The sequence below is a fragment of the Meleagris gallopavo genome, chromosome 2 (assembly GCF_000146605.3).
Source record: "Meleagris gallopavo isolate NT-WF06-2002-E0010 breed Aviagen turkey brand Nicholas breeding stock chromosome 2, Turkey_5.1, whole genome shotgun sequence".
Lineage (NCBI taxonomy): Eukaryota > Metazoa > Chordata > Aves > Galliformes > Phasianidae > Meleagris > Meleagris gallopavo.
This window is the reverse complement of record NC_015012.2, coordinates 63,256,374-63,274,182: the sequence shown is the minus strand read 5'-3', so window position 1 is coordinate 63,274,182 and position 17,809 is coordinate 63,256,374. Positions and strand designations below refer to the sequence as shown.

Below are 17,809 nucleotides of genomic sequence, written 5' to 3'. Positions count from 1 at the left end.
CTTCGATGGCCACGCCCCCTGGTCCGCTAAGCGGCGGACGTTGATTGGGTGGAGGGGCGTCCCCCTACTCCCTTGGGGCTATGAGGGGCTGACGGAAAGTTTCCCTCTTTTTCGCCCCCTGTCTTGCCTTTATTTTTTTTTTCTTTCTTCCTAAAGCAAGTTGTATCAACGAATGTCGTCAGCAGTGGAGCCTGCAAATAAAAGTGCTAATCTGCCTCAACATCTTGTGCAGTGCCAACACAGGCAAATGTTGGGAAACCAAGAGAAACACCCAGAGCTGTTTCTAATAAAGGGGAGCCAAGCCAGAGCTCCAAAGCGCATTTTAGCATGGTACCATCGGGGTGAAAGGAGAAATTAATGAGATGCATTAAATCGGGAAAATTCTTCTGTTTCTCTTAAGCATGAGCTGAGTTGCACAATAACAAAGAATACGCTGCCAACTAAACTTATAAACTTAATCTTCCATTCTCTTTTCTTGCCAGGTGGTGTTACGCTGCCAAGAGACCAGAACAACATCGAAATCTTAAGATGAGCCACCTGTCGTGAGTTCTGGAAAGCTCTGGAGGAGAAATCATGATCTGATAGTTCATGATTTGGGAGGAGATGTTTCTCTCCAAGCTGTTATGCGATGTGTGGGATGGCTCGTGCATCGCCTTCCAGCAAATGAGTCTTCCAGGGAAAGGCTGCAAAGAAAACAGCAGAGAAAATGAATGTAAGCAGGCAACTCTCAGAAGCTGGGGTGTCCAAATGTGAAGTCCTCAGTACAGGGAGATGCAGACCTGTTGGAATACACCCAGAGGATGGAATACACCCAGAGGAAGGCCACAAAAATGATCCAAGGGATGGAACCTCTCCTATGAGGACAGGCTGAGAGCTGGGGCTATTCAGCCTGGAGAAGAGAAGCCTCTGGGGAGACTTTAAACAGGCCTTTCAGTAGTGCTATAAGAAGGAAGGGGAAGGACTCTTTAGCAGAGTCTGTGGTGATAAGACAAGAGGAAATGGCTTCAAACTAAAAGAAGAGAGATTTCAATTGGATATAAGGAAGAAGATTTTACCATAAGAGTAGTGAGGCACTGAAAGAGGGTGCTGAGGTATGTGATGGAAGCCCACTGGGACATTCAAGATCAGTCTGGACAGGATTCTGGACAACCTTATCTATCTGTGGTGTCTCTGTTTGTTGCAGGGCAGTTGGACTAGATGGCCCTTTAAAGGTCTCTTCCAATTCTGTGATCTTGTTGGCTGTGAATTTCAATGGCTTTTGAATTCAACTCTGGAAATTGACGAAGGTAGAGAAATCACACTCACTGGTAGTGACGTTTCAGCCTGCACATGCTTTGTTGAAGTGCCAGTGTGACTTAGCTCAGTTACTCCTGTAATTTGATTAAAATTGCTGGCTTTTAAGTGCAAAGAAAGAGCCATTATTAAAATGCAGTGTTTCTGCTGTGACTTTGAATTAGAAGCATGTAAAACAGAACAGCATAAATAGATACTGCCACGTGCTGCAAACTTAGAAGGTGAGAGCTTCCTGTGACTGCCTTCCATCCATCCCAGCCATGCCACAGAGGATTTCATGTCCTGGGACAAAGGGTATCCTATGGCATCCTGCTGGACATAATTGACTGGGTAATCTGTTGTGATTTCACCAGATATCAGGCATTATTTGAGCTCAGATTTTCTCTTTTTGCAATTCTTGCAGGTTATGGGGTTGGACTGGATGATCTCTGGAGGGCCTTCCAACCCCTACGATTCTGTGATTATGGCATTAAGTCTATTTTCAGCAGTTTGTACAGTGTTTTGTTTTAGTGAGGCTTAATGTGAAGTGTCACGCTGGCTGCAGCCTGCATTTCATGAGGACAGCACACTAAACTTCTTTTTAGACTGAAAACAAAGAGGACATATGTTAAATGTGATTGATAAAGAACAGTGTATATACATGTGGAAAACAGGGAGAAAATAAAGTAGATAAATAAAAATAGAGGACTGCTGTCAGGGCAAGAATTACAGCTACAGCTTGTTTCCAGAAGTGAGTGAAAATATGTCTGTCCAGTAATCCTGGGGCTGGTAGGAATCCAAGTGAGTGATAACTGTGGTTTGTCTGTTTTTTCTTACAGTCAGCATCTTGGGACTTTGTTGAGGAATACGATCAGCAGGATCACAGCAGTTGGGGTTGTTGTTGTTGGATTTGAAATACAAGACTCATCAGTGTATTCGTTCTTCATTGCACTGTTATATACTTAGTGGTTAGTAAAGCATTTACCTCTGCTTTGAATGTCAGGATGCAACCATTGCGTTACTGGAAATATATGTAAAGTACTTGGCAAAAATGGGTAAAACTTAAGGTTCTGCAGATGTCCGTTTTAGGGAAGCACATCTGAAATGTAGTAAATGCTCAGAAGTCTCAGCAGATCACCCTGCATCAGTAGTGAGCATGATGTAATGACAGGGCTTCTGAAGAGGTGCCAGAGGGAGTGTCCCACAGTTTGGGATGGTGGCAATGAATGGAAGTAAAAATAGCAGATTAACTGAAAGGAAAATGTATTTGGTTCAATTTGCAAACTTTTGTGTTCATTTTCAAAGTGTCATTTCATCTGCATGGCAAGCGTACATGAAGTGTAAAGACATGGTTGATATTTTAACGAGGAAAATACGCCATCCAAAGTGTATTTGGATATTTCATACCATTACATAAGGGTGCAAGAAGAGAAGTGAGATGGGGGGAGATGAGATGGGGCAGGACAAAACCCTTCTCTTGGGCAGCTGAGACCCACCCGCTGTGCTGGACAGGCTCTCAAAGAGCATGAGGCATCCCATCAGAGATGTGGGTTACAAAAGAAAATGTGATACAACACATTATGAACAACATTATTCCATTACTGTTTTACTGTTCATCACCCAGACCTCCTCAAGTGTATCCAACTTGCACCAACTGGAGAAGCAGGGCTGAAGGACACTTTCTTTTAAGTGACCTCCTCAATATTGGATGAAGGATTTCACCACAGTTTTGCTGGTAGAGCGTCCTGTCCAGACTGATACAAACAATGTCATTGTTGCTGGACTGCAGGATCATTATGCCTAAAATTCAAAACGTGAACTGGTTGTGTTCTCCTCCTTTTGTTATAGTATTTTCCACCTGGTGTAACTCTGACCAGTTGTCCCCAACCCAGTATGTTGTACACCTAGCCATTGTACTTTTTTGTCAGATCAGTGTTCTTTGGCACAGGATCAGCTTTCTGATGCCTGATGTGAGCAGGCCTTTGCTACCCTGTGGGATCCCGAACACTGAACGTCTCCACAGCACACGTTGCTGTGCCCCGGCTGCTGCTCAGGTCAGGTCCTTTGGACTTGAAGCACACACTGTGCTCTGGTTCAGTCTCTTGTGGGGACACTGGGGACACAGTGGTGCAGCCATGCTGCAGAGCAGAACTGCTGTGAGCAAGCCGGACAGCAGCAGAGAACTTTTCCTGTGCCCTCTGGATACAGCCTACTGAAAGTTTGAATGTAGTTCAGTAAGAAGTCTGCTTGCTGTAGACAGGTCTCAATGCAGAAGCCAAGTAAACAGAAACATAACAAATGACTTGTCTTCAAATAAGAAGTTGAAGAATTGTCCTTTTAGAATTTACTTCTATAACCTGCAGAAGAACTGAAATGACTTTTCTTTCACCTTCAGACGTGTGTATGATTTAAAGTCCTTGCAAAAAATAGGAGCCGTTAATCTGCATCCCAGTACTGAGTTTTGAAGCCATACCCTGCCACAGCATTTTCTCCTCTGCTCATGAAAAGTAATTTGTCAGGAAATATATTGTTCTATTTTGTTTATTTTCACCTTTGGCACAGGACTTTGAAGTAAAAATAATTATTCTCCAGACAGTTTAACTGATTTGAAAATTTCCTACAGTTAACTTAGTTCCTCTGCAGTTGTCTATGTATAGGTTTCAGAATTATTTAGAGAATAAAAGAAGAAAATGTGTTGACAGCTCCTGAGCCATCTGCAGACATATCTGTATATTTTAGGTTTTTGTTTCTCACAATAACTGAAGAAAAACCTGAATCCCCTTTCTAAAGTGAAGATGTTCATTATGCTCCCTCAAAGCATGTGGGATCACTGTAGGTCTGTGGACTCTTCAAACACTAAGTTAACCAACTTGCTAAGTGATTTGTTAAATTCATCCCCATTTAGCAAAGAAGCATTAGAATGCTGCTTTTCCTGAAATCTCATCTTAAGCTCAGGCAAAACAGGGTCTCTCCTCATACTTTGCTAATTCCACCTCTCCCAACTTGGATGGCCTCGTTTTGCAGATTTGAGCAGCTCACGCAGAGAGCTCAGTGCAGGAGCAAAGGTCGCTCCCCCTGGCACAGTCTCTGTGTGGTGCTGGAAATACAGGGTGGAGATGGTGGTGTGCTGACCGTGTCTGCACAGCCCTGACAGCTCTCAGAGTTGCTGCTCTTTCCTATGAGCTTCCTGTGCACTTCCTTGTGGCCTTTCTCCAGGCTGCATTTTCATTTTCTTCTTTTAGTGTTTCTCTGCCATTCCCTGCTGAGACCACCAGCATCCAGGCTCTGCACAGATCGTCAGAGACATCTTGCATGTATGAGACCGTCAACACCAGCAATCAGTTGTGTATTACGTATTTTCATCCACAGGTAACCTTAAAATTTCCTTCTGTGCAGTAACTTTATAAACAAGATTTTACTCTAGTTTAGTGACAATAATGACTTTAATCAAAAATAATCATTTGAAACTTACACCTGTTCTAACAGTTCTCATTTTTGCCTGAAGTAGCTCAACCTGATTTCAAAGGGGTTTCTTTTAGCTCATAGCAGTCGCTGCAGGGTCAAATGTCTGGCATTCAGAGATTCCTCGGTCCTGCAAACATTTTTTTCTGCCTTCCTCTGATATATCTGAATTACAGCATGTAGGCTACACTTCATGTTAGAGCTGTGCTGGGCAGTGGTGCCCTGAGCTGCACTCTGTGCTGTGTGGAGGTTGGTGGTAGAGGCAGAATTTAGCCAAGAGTGGTTGGCTTTATCCTTCTGCGAGTGTTCCAGCAGTACTGTGTCTGCCTGTCACTATATAATCATACTAAGCTATTATCCAGAAACTGTAGACTGGCAGAAGTCTTTTTCTATACTTTATGTTCACATTTTTTTTCTCTATACTCATATAAAAGTGCTCTTATCAGCCTATGAACATTTTTTAAACTAAGTCAAAATAACAATCCCAACACATTCACATTTGCAAGAAGTGTTTATTTTATCTTACATGAAAGCCATCAAGGTCTGTGAAAAGCTGAGCAGAAATCAGTGCTCTACCTTGCTGCAAACCAGTTGGTGATCATGGCTGGAAAGTCCCACACTTTGTAACTTTGCAGGCCACTCTAGGCCTTTCATTATACGTTGGTACAGTTTCCAGTCGCTGGAGAACCTCTGTGCCCTCAATCAGTTGCCTGCAGCAGGGAGGAATAGCAGCTTTGATCCACCTTTGCTGCCTGAGCAGTATCCCCTGTCCCTGAAGCCAGCTCTGTAGCCACCATAACAAAACCAAGCAGGCTCTGCTCTCTATTCTTTACAATGGGGTAAAAAACACCATTGGTTCTTGATTAAATAGTTGCTATTTAGCTTTTTAGGGGATATGAAAATAGTGAGTATGGCAGTTACATTTATTTAAAGAAACAAGCCTTGTACCAGCTACGAATGGCCATTCATTTTGAGGAGAAAGAAGTAAAAAACTGTGTTATCAGAAGTGACAGTTATTGGAAGTGTTTCCCTGAGAAATACCTTTCATTTCCTCCCTTTGCAGTGCCAACCTGAGTCCTTGAAAACAGTCCAACGTTCTGCAATCTTTACAGTTTTCAAGATCTTTTGAAAAAGGCTTAGATAATTAAAAGCACAAATTATCTGAACTTTTCCTCTGTTTTGAAAGTGAGATGGCTACAAGCGAAAACGTTTTCCAGTTTTTCTATATGTTAATTAAAAGCTTGTCCTGCAGAGATTAGCCTTGTAATGGAGGTCAGTTGTGCTCAAGGATCCTGCACCTTCCAGATTACACAGCTGGTGGCAAGGCAGGAATTGAAGGTAAACACCATGGGTTGGAAATCTATCCAGCCAGCCACCAACTTGGCTTACTCTCTATAGCTTAGGCAGTCATGCTTTTCATGTCCTTCCAAAATGCTATCTGTAACAGTGACATGAAAGCAGCACAGCATATTTCTCTTTCTGAAGCAAACTGCACAGAGCAATGATCATCCTCATTATATTTATGAAAAGCTGAAAATCTCAACAGAGTCAGCCCTGCATTAATTTACTGAGACAGACATTCACTAAAACAATTTATCTTGGCCATTGAGGGCTGACCAGAAACTAGAGGCTTTGCTCCAAGCCCATTAGGATACACCTTCAGCTGACACCAAGCTATGCAAGCACCTCTTTGCAGCCTTTGTCCTTGAGAGATCCCAGCAGCTCTCAGCTTTGCCATTGGGTTTTCCAGCTTGATCAAGCCAGGCCAGAGCAAATAAATGGAAAGAAGGGTGTCATTAGATACATCAAATGTGCGTTATCCATCCTCTCCCTGGCCAGAGATATCCATACTGCAGTTGCCATGTCCTGCAGAGCTATGGTAATACCTATGTGCTGCAGCAGATGCAAGCTTGTGCATACATACCCAAAAGCCACACATTTTTTGTCCAGGTAGGGAACTGGCTGGAGTGTGATGTAGAACTGGGAGCCATTGCTGTGGCGGCCCTTGTTAGCCATCCCAAGGACTCCTCTTCCCTTGTGAGGGATGGCAAAGTTTTCATCTGGGAAAAGAGTTCAGGGATAAAAGGCAGAATCTGTACTGCTTCCTCTGTTCCTCTTTGCTTCCAACTCCCATAACCTCCCACTTTTCTTTCCCACTCACCCTTTTCCTTTTTCCACAAAGGTCCCTCATCAAGTCTCATGTGAGTAAAGTCTGGTATGAACCAATGTCCTTCCTTGAAATGTCTTCCCACTAATATTCAGTTCTCAAGCAAGCAAAGAAGCCAATTAAAATATTTAGATTTTATCATTTTTAAAAATAATTTTTACCCTTTTTAGTGCCTTTCTCCAAAGCTGATTCATAAAAATGGTAATTAAATGTTAACCGAATAGTTACTCCCTGAATGCTGAGTTGTGGTTTGCAAAATATCTTCAGCAGTCTAATTTTGGATTAGAATGCTTTGTGCTATGTCACGGCTCTCCTGTCCAAGTGATTCTCTGTAATTACCTCAGTACTTTGAACTCGTCACAGTAAAATGTAGCTGTGTCCCATTAATTTCAGCAGGCATTGCAGTGAATGGAGGCGTGCCAACCACCCAGTTTTGCAGAAAAGTTTCACCATCTGACAGAGGCATCTGTCACTGCTTGCAGATATCAAAGATATTTGTCCTCTGCACTCTGTGCAAATAGTTTGGCAGGAAGAACTCGGAAAGCAATCTAGGCCTTAAAATAGGCATACCCAAGTGAACACCTTGCTAGGGGATGAAAAGCAATGTGCAGCTTTTAAAGAAAAAGGAGAAGAAGCAGAGCCCTGGGCAGCAGAGCTGAAACCTGCCTGGCTACTCAATTCCAGTCTGCTTTGGCTTGGTCCCATAGCCTTGAGGTGAAAGCGGGCTCTTCGCTGCCTTTGAAAATAAAGTTTTCAGCCACACTTGGAACTTCTGATCTCACTGCTGGCTGCTGCCCAGCCTGCTCAAGTGTAACATTGGTAGTGACACTGTCAGTAAGAAAGCTTTTACATAAGAGAACATAAATCAGTTTCAGAAGTGCTTTAGCTGACCTAAAATGTCTTTATGGATAGCATTTAATCCAAACAGAATATCCCAAACTTCTATGTCAATTACATGGGTTATTTTTCTTAAATATTACATGTAATAATGTTCTTTTTTCTTTATCTCTAACTACTTTCTATCAGCGGGGGGTGAACATTTATTGTTAAATTTGCTCACACCTGTCATCTCCCGACCTTCACAGCTTTATAGGCATTCTATATTCAGTTGGATTCAGAAGTAATTCACATTCGGAGCTGCAGAACCGACAGTGGTAATGCGTGTGGTGTGCCCAAGCCTTAAAAACTGCCTGAGATCCAGGAAATCTGGAGTTAAAGCCAACTCACTTCCATTACTTCAAACATATTCAAGCAAAAGGTATCAGCTGCCTGGAGATCTGCAGCTAATCCAGTTCTGTGTGAGTGTTTGCAGTTTGAAGCAGGCAGGCAGGTGACCCTCTGCCTTGATTTTGGTGGGGAAAAGGATTGGTGGAGCTGAGCATCCAGTGCAGGGGCCAAGACTGCAAGTCAGTTCTTAAGCCAAAATCTCACTGAAAATCAAACCATTTCCTCAAGGGAAACAAAGGGAAATCTTCAGGTTATTCTGTAAGATTGGATAGACAGCTTGATTTTTATTGAAATTTGACATTTGTGCAGTGAAGTAATTTAGAGAACGTACCTTCAAATGTGGGACCATAAATTGACTCTCCTCCATCTCCTTTCCCAGTTATGTCTGTTGGGTAGACATGGTGTAATGATCACAGGTCAGGTGGATCACAGGCATAACTCAGGGTTATCTGAATGGCTCCAGCAGAGCTTGGAGACATGGGTTGCCCATCTTCCAGGGAAGCCAAAATTACTCTTTTAATACCAACATTTTAACAGACTTTTTGGAAGAACTTTTCATGGATCACTGCATTAGCCAAGGTAGGGGCAGGCTGGGAGAAGGGCATCGACTGCAGTGAGTGGGATTAGAGCGAGGGAGGGGGAAAATGCAGCTATGATGTTATGGCAGATTAATACTCCTAACTTGCCTGAGAAAAATGATTTGGTAAAAGAGAAATAGAAAAAGATTTCTGATGGGCAAGGTTTAGGTTGCTTTGTGGACTACACAGATAGCTGCTTAGACATTCTTGGACTTTTAAAGTTCATCTTCAAAGTATAAACTAAAAATGGATTTGAGCAGTCCCACTTGGAGTAGCAGGGCAAACGTGGGTAAGAAATACAGGTAGGTAAGACAAATGATTGACCAAAGGGGAGTGAGTAATGAAGGCAATCTCTTCTGATACAGCTCTGTATCTTGTCCTCCATCAGGGTGTCAGACAGCCTCTGTTAAGACATTTCACAATGCCTTTCTCCTCAGTACGCAGTGCCTGACTCCAGGCATGGCTCTGCTGCTCAAGCAGCTCACCAGCATGTCTGACATGGCTCTGAGACTTGACTAAGTGCCTTCATAAGTTAATCTCTCAATAAAACAAGTAGTATGTTTTCCTGTGGCTATTCCTAGTGTTTTAACGTTTTCATTTAGTCTTCTAGGTACTTAGTGAAAGATCTTTTGAAGAAGTCTTTAATAATAAAAAGAACAAGTTATCTATACATTTCCTCTATTTAGAGAGTGAGATGGCTAAAGGAGAAATTACTTTCCAGTTTTCATATGTATTAAGATCTTATCCTGCTCTTAATAAGACATTAGCTTTAGTTTGGTTACATCTGCTTGGACTATAACCCATGCTGGTCATCCCATCCCACTTCTGCTGTGACCCAGATTTACTATGGACATTTGGAAATGCACCTCCTCCTTGGATCCACACGGGTTTTACAAACCGATGAAAACAGGAATTTTTGTAAGTGAGCTCTTGACCACTGCTGGCAGACGTCACTCCTCCTTCACACAGAGCACGGAAATTCTCACAGGTTTTGGGGCATACATCAGAAAAGAGCTGTAAAATAAGCATGAGAAGAAAAATATGAAATTCATAACTGACATTAGCTGCCCAGATTTCAGCCTTCTTTCCCTCAGGAAGTAAAAACTCAATGTTTGGTATCTTTACTCTTTGCTTTTGCTGTTCTACTCAGCCACTTACCTCAAACAGAAGTGTCCCAATGGGCTGCTCCTCAATGGCTATGTCCAAATACACAAACACGTGCTGTTTGGGCCAGAAAAACAAATCCAGTGAGATGAAGGCCAACTTTCAGTGCAGCCCTTCCTATCTAATGCAGGTCAGTGCCAGCAGCTCAGTGAGAGCCATCTCAGCATGTCTGTGGGATGGTACAGTACAGAACTATATTCCTACTGCTTTGTTTAAACAAACAAAAAGGCAAAGGATGTTTCACTCTTCTGGGCAGAAATAATCCTGGCAATGTTAGAGCCATCTTCACCTTGTACTTGTTTGTGTGCCTGTTGTGGCCCATATGATATGGGCAGGGTAAGTGAATTAGCAGGAATAGCCATCACCCCACCAAAAGGGACAGTTCTTGCTCTATGCCCTTAATTCTCAAATCCACATGGAATCAGTGTGATATTTGCTGTGCTTCAACTGAGTACTGTGTTTTATCTGGTCAGTACAGTGTCCACTTCTGGGCTTCCCAGCTGAAGAAGGCTGGGAACTTCTAGAGGGAGTCCAGTGGAGGGCCACAAAGATGATAAGGGATCTGGAACATCTCCTTTATGAAGAAAAGCTGAGAGACATGGGACTCTTCAGCCTGGAGGAAAGAAGACTGAGAAAGGATCTTACCAATGCTTGTAAATATCTAAAGGGCAGGAGTCAAGTGGATGGGTCTGGGCTCTTTTTGGTGGTACACAGTGACAGGACAAGGGGCAACAGCACAAACAGGAACACAGAACTTTCCATATGAAAGTGAGGAAAAACTTCTTTACTGTGAGAGTGACAGACACCAGAGTAGGTTGCCCATAGAGGCTGTGGAGTCTCCTTCTCTGGAGATGTTCAAGACCCACCTGGACGCTTCCTGTAGGGAACCTGTTTTTAGCAGGGAGTTGTATTCAGTGATCTCCACAGGTACCTTCCAACCCCTACAATTCTGAGATTCTGTGATAATACATTCAGTTGGTTAACACACCTTGCACTCTTCTTGTAGAATCACATTACTTGCCTGGCTGCTCTTCAGGTGTTTGGTGTAGAAATCCTCTGTGATTGCTTGGTAAAGGGCCTCAGGCTTAAAATCGCGGTAGCCCCATTTGCAATAGGCCCACTCGAGCAACTGCTTCTCATCGCCCAGCAGCCATCCATTAACGAAGCACATCACACGGGAGGCATATCCCCACACCTCGCCTCTCAGCTCCTGCATGGAAGAGGGAGAGCACAGAGCCTCAAGGGGTTATTTTCACATTTAGTAGAGATGCAATTGATAATGCTGTACAAACAGGTAGAGTGGCCTGTGGTATTTTTGTGCTTCTCCTACTTTTAGACTCATAAATCTTGCTAACCCAGAGAATCTGCAGCAGCGGTTTTGGTGAGGTGTGCTGGAAGGGAAAGCTGGCACAGCAGCTGGGCAACTGAGGCAAGGAGTAAAGCAAGAAGTGGCTGAGATCTCTTGGTTTGTTTGGCCCAGAGCAGAAGACGCTGAGGGGAGGCCAAATGGTGGCCTACAGCTCCTCATAGGGAGTGGAGGGGCACTGCTGAGCTGTTAAAATCATAGAATGACCAAGGTTGGAAAAGACCTCAAAGATCATCCAGTCCAACCATCCAATCATACCACCAATATTTCCCCACTCAAAAATGTCCCTTAGTACAACATCTAAAAGTGTCTTGAACACCTCCAGGGATGGTGACTCCACCACCTCCCTGGGCAGCCCATTCCATCACCTGACAGCTCTTTTGGAGAAGAAATTTTTCCTAATGTCTATCCTGAACTTCCCCTGGCTCAACTTGAGGCCGTTCCCTCTTGTCCTATCACTAGTTATGTGGGAGAAGAGGCCAACTCCCACCTCACCACAGCCTCCTTTCAGGGAGTTGTAGGAAGCAATAAAGTCTTCCCCTGAGTCTCCTCATCACCAGACTGAACAATCCCAGTTCCCTCAGCTGCTCCTCATAAGACTTGTGCTCCAGACCTCTCACCAGCTTCACTGCCCTTCTCTGGACATGCTCCAGGGCCTCAGTGTCTTTCTTGTAATGAGGGGCCCAGAATGAACACAGTAATCGAAGTGCAGCCTCACCAGAGCTGAATACAGAGGGACAGCCCCCTTCCTGGCAAAACTATTTCTGATACAAGCCAGGATGCCATTGGCCTTCTTGGTCACCTGGGCACGCTGCTGGTTCATTTTCAGCCAAGCATCGACCAACAACCCCAGGTCTACTTTCTCCTTACAGTCTTCCAGCCACTCTGCCCCAAGCCTGTAGCGTTAATCAGGATTGTTGCGGCCAAAGTGCAGAACCCAGCACTTGGTCTTTTTGAAATTCATCCCACTGGCCTAAGCCCAGTGATCCAGCCTGTCCAGGCTCTGAAGGGCCTTTCTACCCTCAGGCAGATGACACTTCCTCTCAACTTGGTGTCATCTGCAAACTTACTGAGGGCGCACTCAATTCCCTCGTCCAGGGCTGCCAGCTTCTCCAAGAGAATACTGTGGGAGACAGTGTCAAAGGCTTTGCTGAAGTCTTGGTAGACTATGTCAACAGCCTTTCCCTCATCCACCAGGTGGGTCACTCAATCACAGAAGGAGAGAAGGAGATCAGGCTGGTCAAACAAGATCTGCCTTTTGTGAACCCATGCTGGCTGGTCCTGATCCCCCAGTTGTCCCACACATACTGCGTGATCTTGCTCAAGATGATCTGCTCCACAGCCTTTCCTGGTGCTGAGGTCAGACTGATAGGCCTATGGTTCACTGGATCCTCCTTATGACCCTTCTTGTAGATAGGAATCACGCTGGCAAGCCTCCAATCCTCTGGGATCTCTCCATCTGACCAAGAATGCTGACAGATGGTAGAAACCAGCCTGGGAATCACTCCACCAGAGGGAGGAGTAGTAGGTCTCTAATTGTTGCCACCTGAATCGAGGGTGGTTTATTCTGCCCCCCACCCCAGACTTCCAGGTCAGGAGGTAGATTATCCTGAGGATAACTGCACTGACTTCAAGACAGATCTAAAGAAGGCATTGAGAACCTCAGCCTTTTCCTTATCCTCAGTGTCACGTTCCCTGCCACATCCAGTAGAAGACACAGATTTTCTCTCCTTAGCCCTCCTCTTACTGTTAATATATTTGTAAAAAAGGTTTTTGTTCTTTTACTACAGTGGCCAGGTTGAATTTAAGCTGGGCTTTTACCTTTCTGACTTTCTCCCTGCATATCCTAACAATCTTCGTACTCTTCCCCAGGTTGCCTCTCCCTTCTTCCACAGGAAGAAGGTGACAGGGACAGGACCTAGGAAAACGGCAAGAAGCTGTGTTAAGGCAGAGACATGCTGGGTGTTAGGAAGAGCTTCTTCATGAGAAGGTGATCAGGCACAGAACAGGCTACCAGACTACCCAGGCTGGTCACAAGGCTGAGCTTGCTGGAGTTGAAGAATCTCCTGCACAATGTGCTCAGACATATATTTTCATTTTTAGGGAGTCCTGTGTGGAACCAGAAGTTGGACTTGATGATCCTATGGTCCCTTCCAACTCAGGATATTCTATTACTCATGAGCCAAGATCTACTTAATTTCAGACATGCAGCTATATAATAGTTATAAGAGTTACCTTCTTTTTCTTCTGTAAATATTCATCCCATGCAAATTCTAATAAAGGATGTACTACAGGATCTGCAAACTTGCTTGGAAACTTCAGCTTCAGTGCCTAGATATACCAAATGTGGAAAAAGAAATTGCTTACAAGCAGTATAATAGCCCCACCCATCCATCCTATCCATGCTTGCATTTCCCTAATTAATTACAACCTGAGCCAAAGCCTCAGTAAGTCCAATGATTGCACCACACCCATCCTGCACTGGCATAATTCCTGGCACCTGCAGAAGCACAAACTGCTCTGAACACCTGCTCACAAATGTTGTGGGAGATTTTGTAAGAATGTCTGCTTCACAAATATGAATTACACTCTCCTCCTCTGCCACATGAGATAGATGCAAGTAGCAAGACATTCAAAGATATCAGAGCGTCATCAGCTGCATTTTTGCATGCATTTCAACAGCTGCAGTCCTGTAGGTGACTGAGCCCAGGGACGAGGATGTGGGACAAGGCAGGACTTCATTGTGCATGGCTCTACTGTGTGTTGTGTGGGACTGCCCAGCTACACCCAGCTCTGTGGAGGCTCCCAGGCCCTCTAACCCTATTTCCATTCATTCCAGCACTCCCCACTTACCTCTGCTGTGCACTTGGCTACATGGAAAGCTGGGTCCTGGAGCAGGCCGGTCACCTCCACCACCATGGGCAGCCGCTCACCATCCATAGCAACTCTTTGTCAACAAGGCAGCACCATGGCAACACAGCAAGGAAGGAGGGAAAGGAGGGTGGAAAGGGAAGGGGGGAGGGGGCAGAGCCTGTGTGCAACACGCGTACATCCTGTAGAACTCTACAGAAAGTTAGGGAATACCCAATTTCTCTTTTTACTGAGGAGGAAGAAAAAGTGGATGACATGCAACACGTGCTAGAGAACTGCAGGAGCTGGCATCCAGATCTTGTTACTGATCCCCTGAGTGCTGCAGCATTTAAAGGATTGCCCTGGGATGAGGATCCTGGTCCTGACAGTGGCTGACAGCAGGTGCCCAGCAAAAGGTGCGCAGGGGAGCAAACACAGCACAGGTGCTTCCCCATTGCCCTCCCAGCCTGCAGCCAGCTGCTGCTCTGGGGTTTTGCAGTACCTTAGCACTCAGTTCCCCCTCAGTGGACCTTTTCAGTATGCATTTATTTACTTCTTGTCCAAATGGAAAAGTCCCACAGCAGTGAGATCTACAGCTTAGTACCACCCTTGATAAAGAAGCATCTGCCCCAAGGAAGCTCCCAGCAGCACGCTGCAGTGGCATGCCAGGTCATGGTTCCTATGCTGAACGCAGCACATTGCGTTGACAAAGCAGTTCTGGAGGGGTCGTGGCTGTCACAGCAAAGTTTTCTGCTGCCCTCGCACGTCTGGTCACTTTCTGCTAAATCATCCGTCCCACACAAATGCAGTTTGTGGGATGGCCATGGGCTCAGCTGGGGTTGCTGCTGTTTCACTTGTGCTGGGTCGCATGTTACAAGGAAGCTATTGGCTTTTTCATGTTTCCAATAGGAAAAAAATATCACTTTTGACATATTAAAATCCTATGTAGCGACAGGGCTTTAATTTGCACTCACACAAGGGGTGACAGAGAACAAGCTGAGATATGACTCTAACTAAACACAGCACATTGGAGGATTCAGCTACAGCTGCTTGTTTGATTCCATGAGGAAAGAGAGAATCAAGGAAAAGGAATGGGAAAAGGGAGCCCTTTTCTTCTTCCTGCCTCAGGCCAGCATGATGGCTCCAAAGCTTCTACAGCCTGTGACAAGCAGAGCCTAATTTTAGTAGAATGGCTTGTGCTCCAGTCAAACTTCTGTAGTAGCCCTGTATAAAGCCCAAAGTGAAGCAACATACCCAGAGTCAAATATAAACTAAGATACACTTCAGAAAATATTCTCTTTGGTCTCCATTATTCTCTATATTTACCTTGATATACATACTGAAGTTTGGGCTTTTAAAATGCCTCTTTCCTCCTTGTTGCACTACAAAACATAAAAATTAAAACCAAAGCAATCAACCGCATATTATTTTGAAACAAAAAATTGATGCCATTATTTCCTAAGTGTGCTTAAATTTACACTCACTGTTCCTGAAATTTAATTCCATACATAGATAAGACTGATTCCTACTCCTTTTTCTTTATATATAAATAAATAAATATGATACTGTTTTGGAAGCTTAGTGACAGTACTTTAATGGCTGTGAATGGCTTGTGGGAGCTGTGGGAGCTAAGAGCTCATGGAGCAGTTTACTCACACAGCCCTGCACTTGCCTGAGAGTAGGAATTACAGTGAGGGAGAGCATGGCAGGTGCAAGCAGTGTACAGTACATTGAAAAGATGATCCTTTCACAGACCGTGCAGCTGACGTTCTTGGAAATATGGAGATCTTTGAAATGCATACACATGCCCTGACACACAAGCCCAAGCTTTCCTTCCTGGTTCTGAGAGCTTGCTCTTCCAAGATGTTTTCACCAGCTGTGCCTGCTGCCACTGGAGCTCCTTTCAGTCCAAGATAGCATTGAGGAGACACTGAGAGAGAGAGAGGCAGATGGGATTTGTCCACAACACTGAGTGAGAACTGCCACATAGAATCATGGAGTCCCTAGAGTCTGAAGGGACCCTTAAAGATCATCTAGTCCAGCTCCCCTGCAATGAACAGGGACATGCACAACTAAGTCAGATTGTTCCGGGCCTGATCCAGCCTTGTCTTGAATGTTCCCAGGGATGGGGCATCAACCACATCTCTGGGTAATTTGTTCCAGTGTCTCACCACCCTCACTGTAAAAGATTTCTTCCTTAAATCTAACCTAAATCTACCCTCTTTGAGCTTGAAGCCATGTCCCCTTGTCCTATTACCACAAACCCTGCTAAAGAGTCTTTCCCCTTCTTTCCTGTAGATCCCCGTTAGATAGTGAAAGGCCGCTATCAAGTCACCTCTCAGCCTTCTATTCTTCAGGCTGAAATGAAGATGTGCTGGCAGGAGAACTGGAAGGGGGCACCCAGTAGCAGGAGGACAGCCCAACAACTGCAGCAGCACCCAGCTAGAAGCTGGGGAAAGACTAACACTTGCTGGAGACACAAATACCAAAGAGCTTCATAGCAAATAGGTGGAGAGGAAATGCTGCACAGCTCCTCCGCTGGAGCTGCTGAACCACAACAGGGCGTGCTGTGAAAGAAAGCAACCACTGATGCTTTGTACCAGCTGCTGTCAGGTAAATACTTTATGGAGGAAATGCAGTTGTTACCAGCCAGCAGTCAAAGCAAACATGGTGACCTTCAAGAATGGGGAGGACCGAGCTGTACACTGCCAGGAGCAGCACCCTCTAGGAACGACCCTACTCCAATAGTAATTTCAGTTTGGTGGGATTAAAATACTAGCCAGGAAATAGTGGCAAGCATACTACAGTTAGATGCTGGAGATGCTTTTTCATTTAGAATATGCCTGGATATTTTTTTTTTCCATTGGGAAGAATTGCCTGGGCCAGAGACGAGCAGTGATCCAGCTGTTGTAAAAAAACATTTATTGTTCACCATCTTTTTATGGAAGATCGGAAAATGGATGAATTGTGTAGGACTCCCATAGTTAATAGAACTGCAGGTCTGGTAAAAGCAGCCTCGTCAAACCCCTGAAGCACGGATGAAAGAGGTTCTGACACCACAGCTGTGGGAAGTACAGCATCACTAGTTCCCTCCTAGTCTTGAAAAGGACCTCCAAAAGGAGGAGAATTGGAAAGCAATAGTTTAATTGCAGGTAGCGAGCCAGTCTCCTTCCTGAACAACTGACAAGATCGATGCCAGGCTCAACATCCCCAGCTTCAGCCTGAACATAAACATTCAGTTTACAAGAGCTTCCCATGAGGTAGTTGACAGCTCTTGCACTGCTGTAAAACCCCTCCCCTGGTAGTCCCTCTGAGCATCAAAGAGAGCATAAAGCAAGTACAAAAACAAACTAAAAAACAAAAACAAAACCTGCAAAACCAACCTGCGAAGGTGAAGATTTTCCTAATTTGCTTTCACAGCTCATATGAATGTTCTCATATTCATCTGTCAAAAACAGAAGGCACACAGAGACAGCATCTCAGCTCCTGGACACAGAACTGCATACCGTTTTGAACTTTAGATTGCTGAGGTCGAGTGTCATTTACAGCTCCAGCATGAATATAACTAGGAAGGAGAGTAAGCATGCACACGATAGCCAGGCACACACTTCAGCACAGTGGAACCCCATGGGAATTTGTTTAAACTTTCACTTAGGGAATCTGTCAAAACCTTCAGCAAAAAAAAAAAAAGGCAGTTTCTCATGAACTTGCATTTGAAAGTAT

At 44.5% G+C, this 17,809-nt stretch overlaps 1 protein-coding gene across 3 annotated transcripts; it reads right to left on the bottom strand.

Annotated features, from left to right (window-relative positions):
* Positions 1–5,226: 5,226 nt before the first annotated feature.
* On the bottom strand, positions 5,227–14,265 carry PPIL6 (peptidylprolyl isomerase like 6). 3 transcript variants are annotated; one of them, XM_019613043.1, is made up of 9 exons: positions 14,090–14,177; positions 13,472–13,567; positions 13,058–13,154; positions 10,892–11,080; positions 9,865–9,927; positions 9,573–9,720; positions 8,460–8,513; positions 6,659–6,794; positions 5,227–5,444 (listed from the first exon to the last, which is right to left on the bottom strand). In XM_019613043.1, the coding sequence occupies exons 2-9, from the start codon at positions 13,495–13,497 to the stop codon at positions 5,333–5,335; spliced, it is 825 nt and encodes a 274-aa protein (XP_019468588.1). In that variant the 5' UTR covers positions 13,498–13,567; positions 14,090–14,177; the 3' UTR covers positions 5,227–5,332. The 3 variants fall into 3 exon arrangements, with proteins under 3 accessions (XP_019468588.1, XP_003204346.1, XP_010705783.1); XM_003204298.4 differs by lacking the exon at positions 13,058–13,154 and having other exon boundaries at positions 14,090–14,197; XM_010707481.3 differs by lacking the exon at positions 13,058–13,154 and having other exon boundaries at positions 5,352–6,484; positions 14,090–14,265.
* Positions 14,266–17,809: the final 3,544 nt, after the last annotated feature.

Coding starts and splice junctions, on each gene's coding strand:
- PPIL6 (XM_003204298.4), bottom strand. CDS start 14,176: ATGGATGGTGAGCGGCTGCCCATGGTGGTGGAGGTGACCGGCCTGCTC. Junction 11,081..13,471: donor ATTTACAGAAGAAAAAGAAG/GTAACTCTTATA, acceptor TCTTCCATGCAG/GAGCTGAGAGGCGAGGTGTG. Junction 8,514..9,572: donor CGTGTGGATCCAAGGAGGAG/GTGCATTTCCAA, acceptor TCTACCCAACAG/ACATAACTGGGAAAGGAGAT.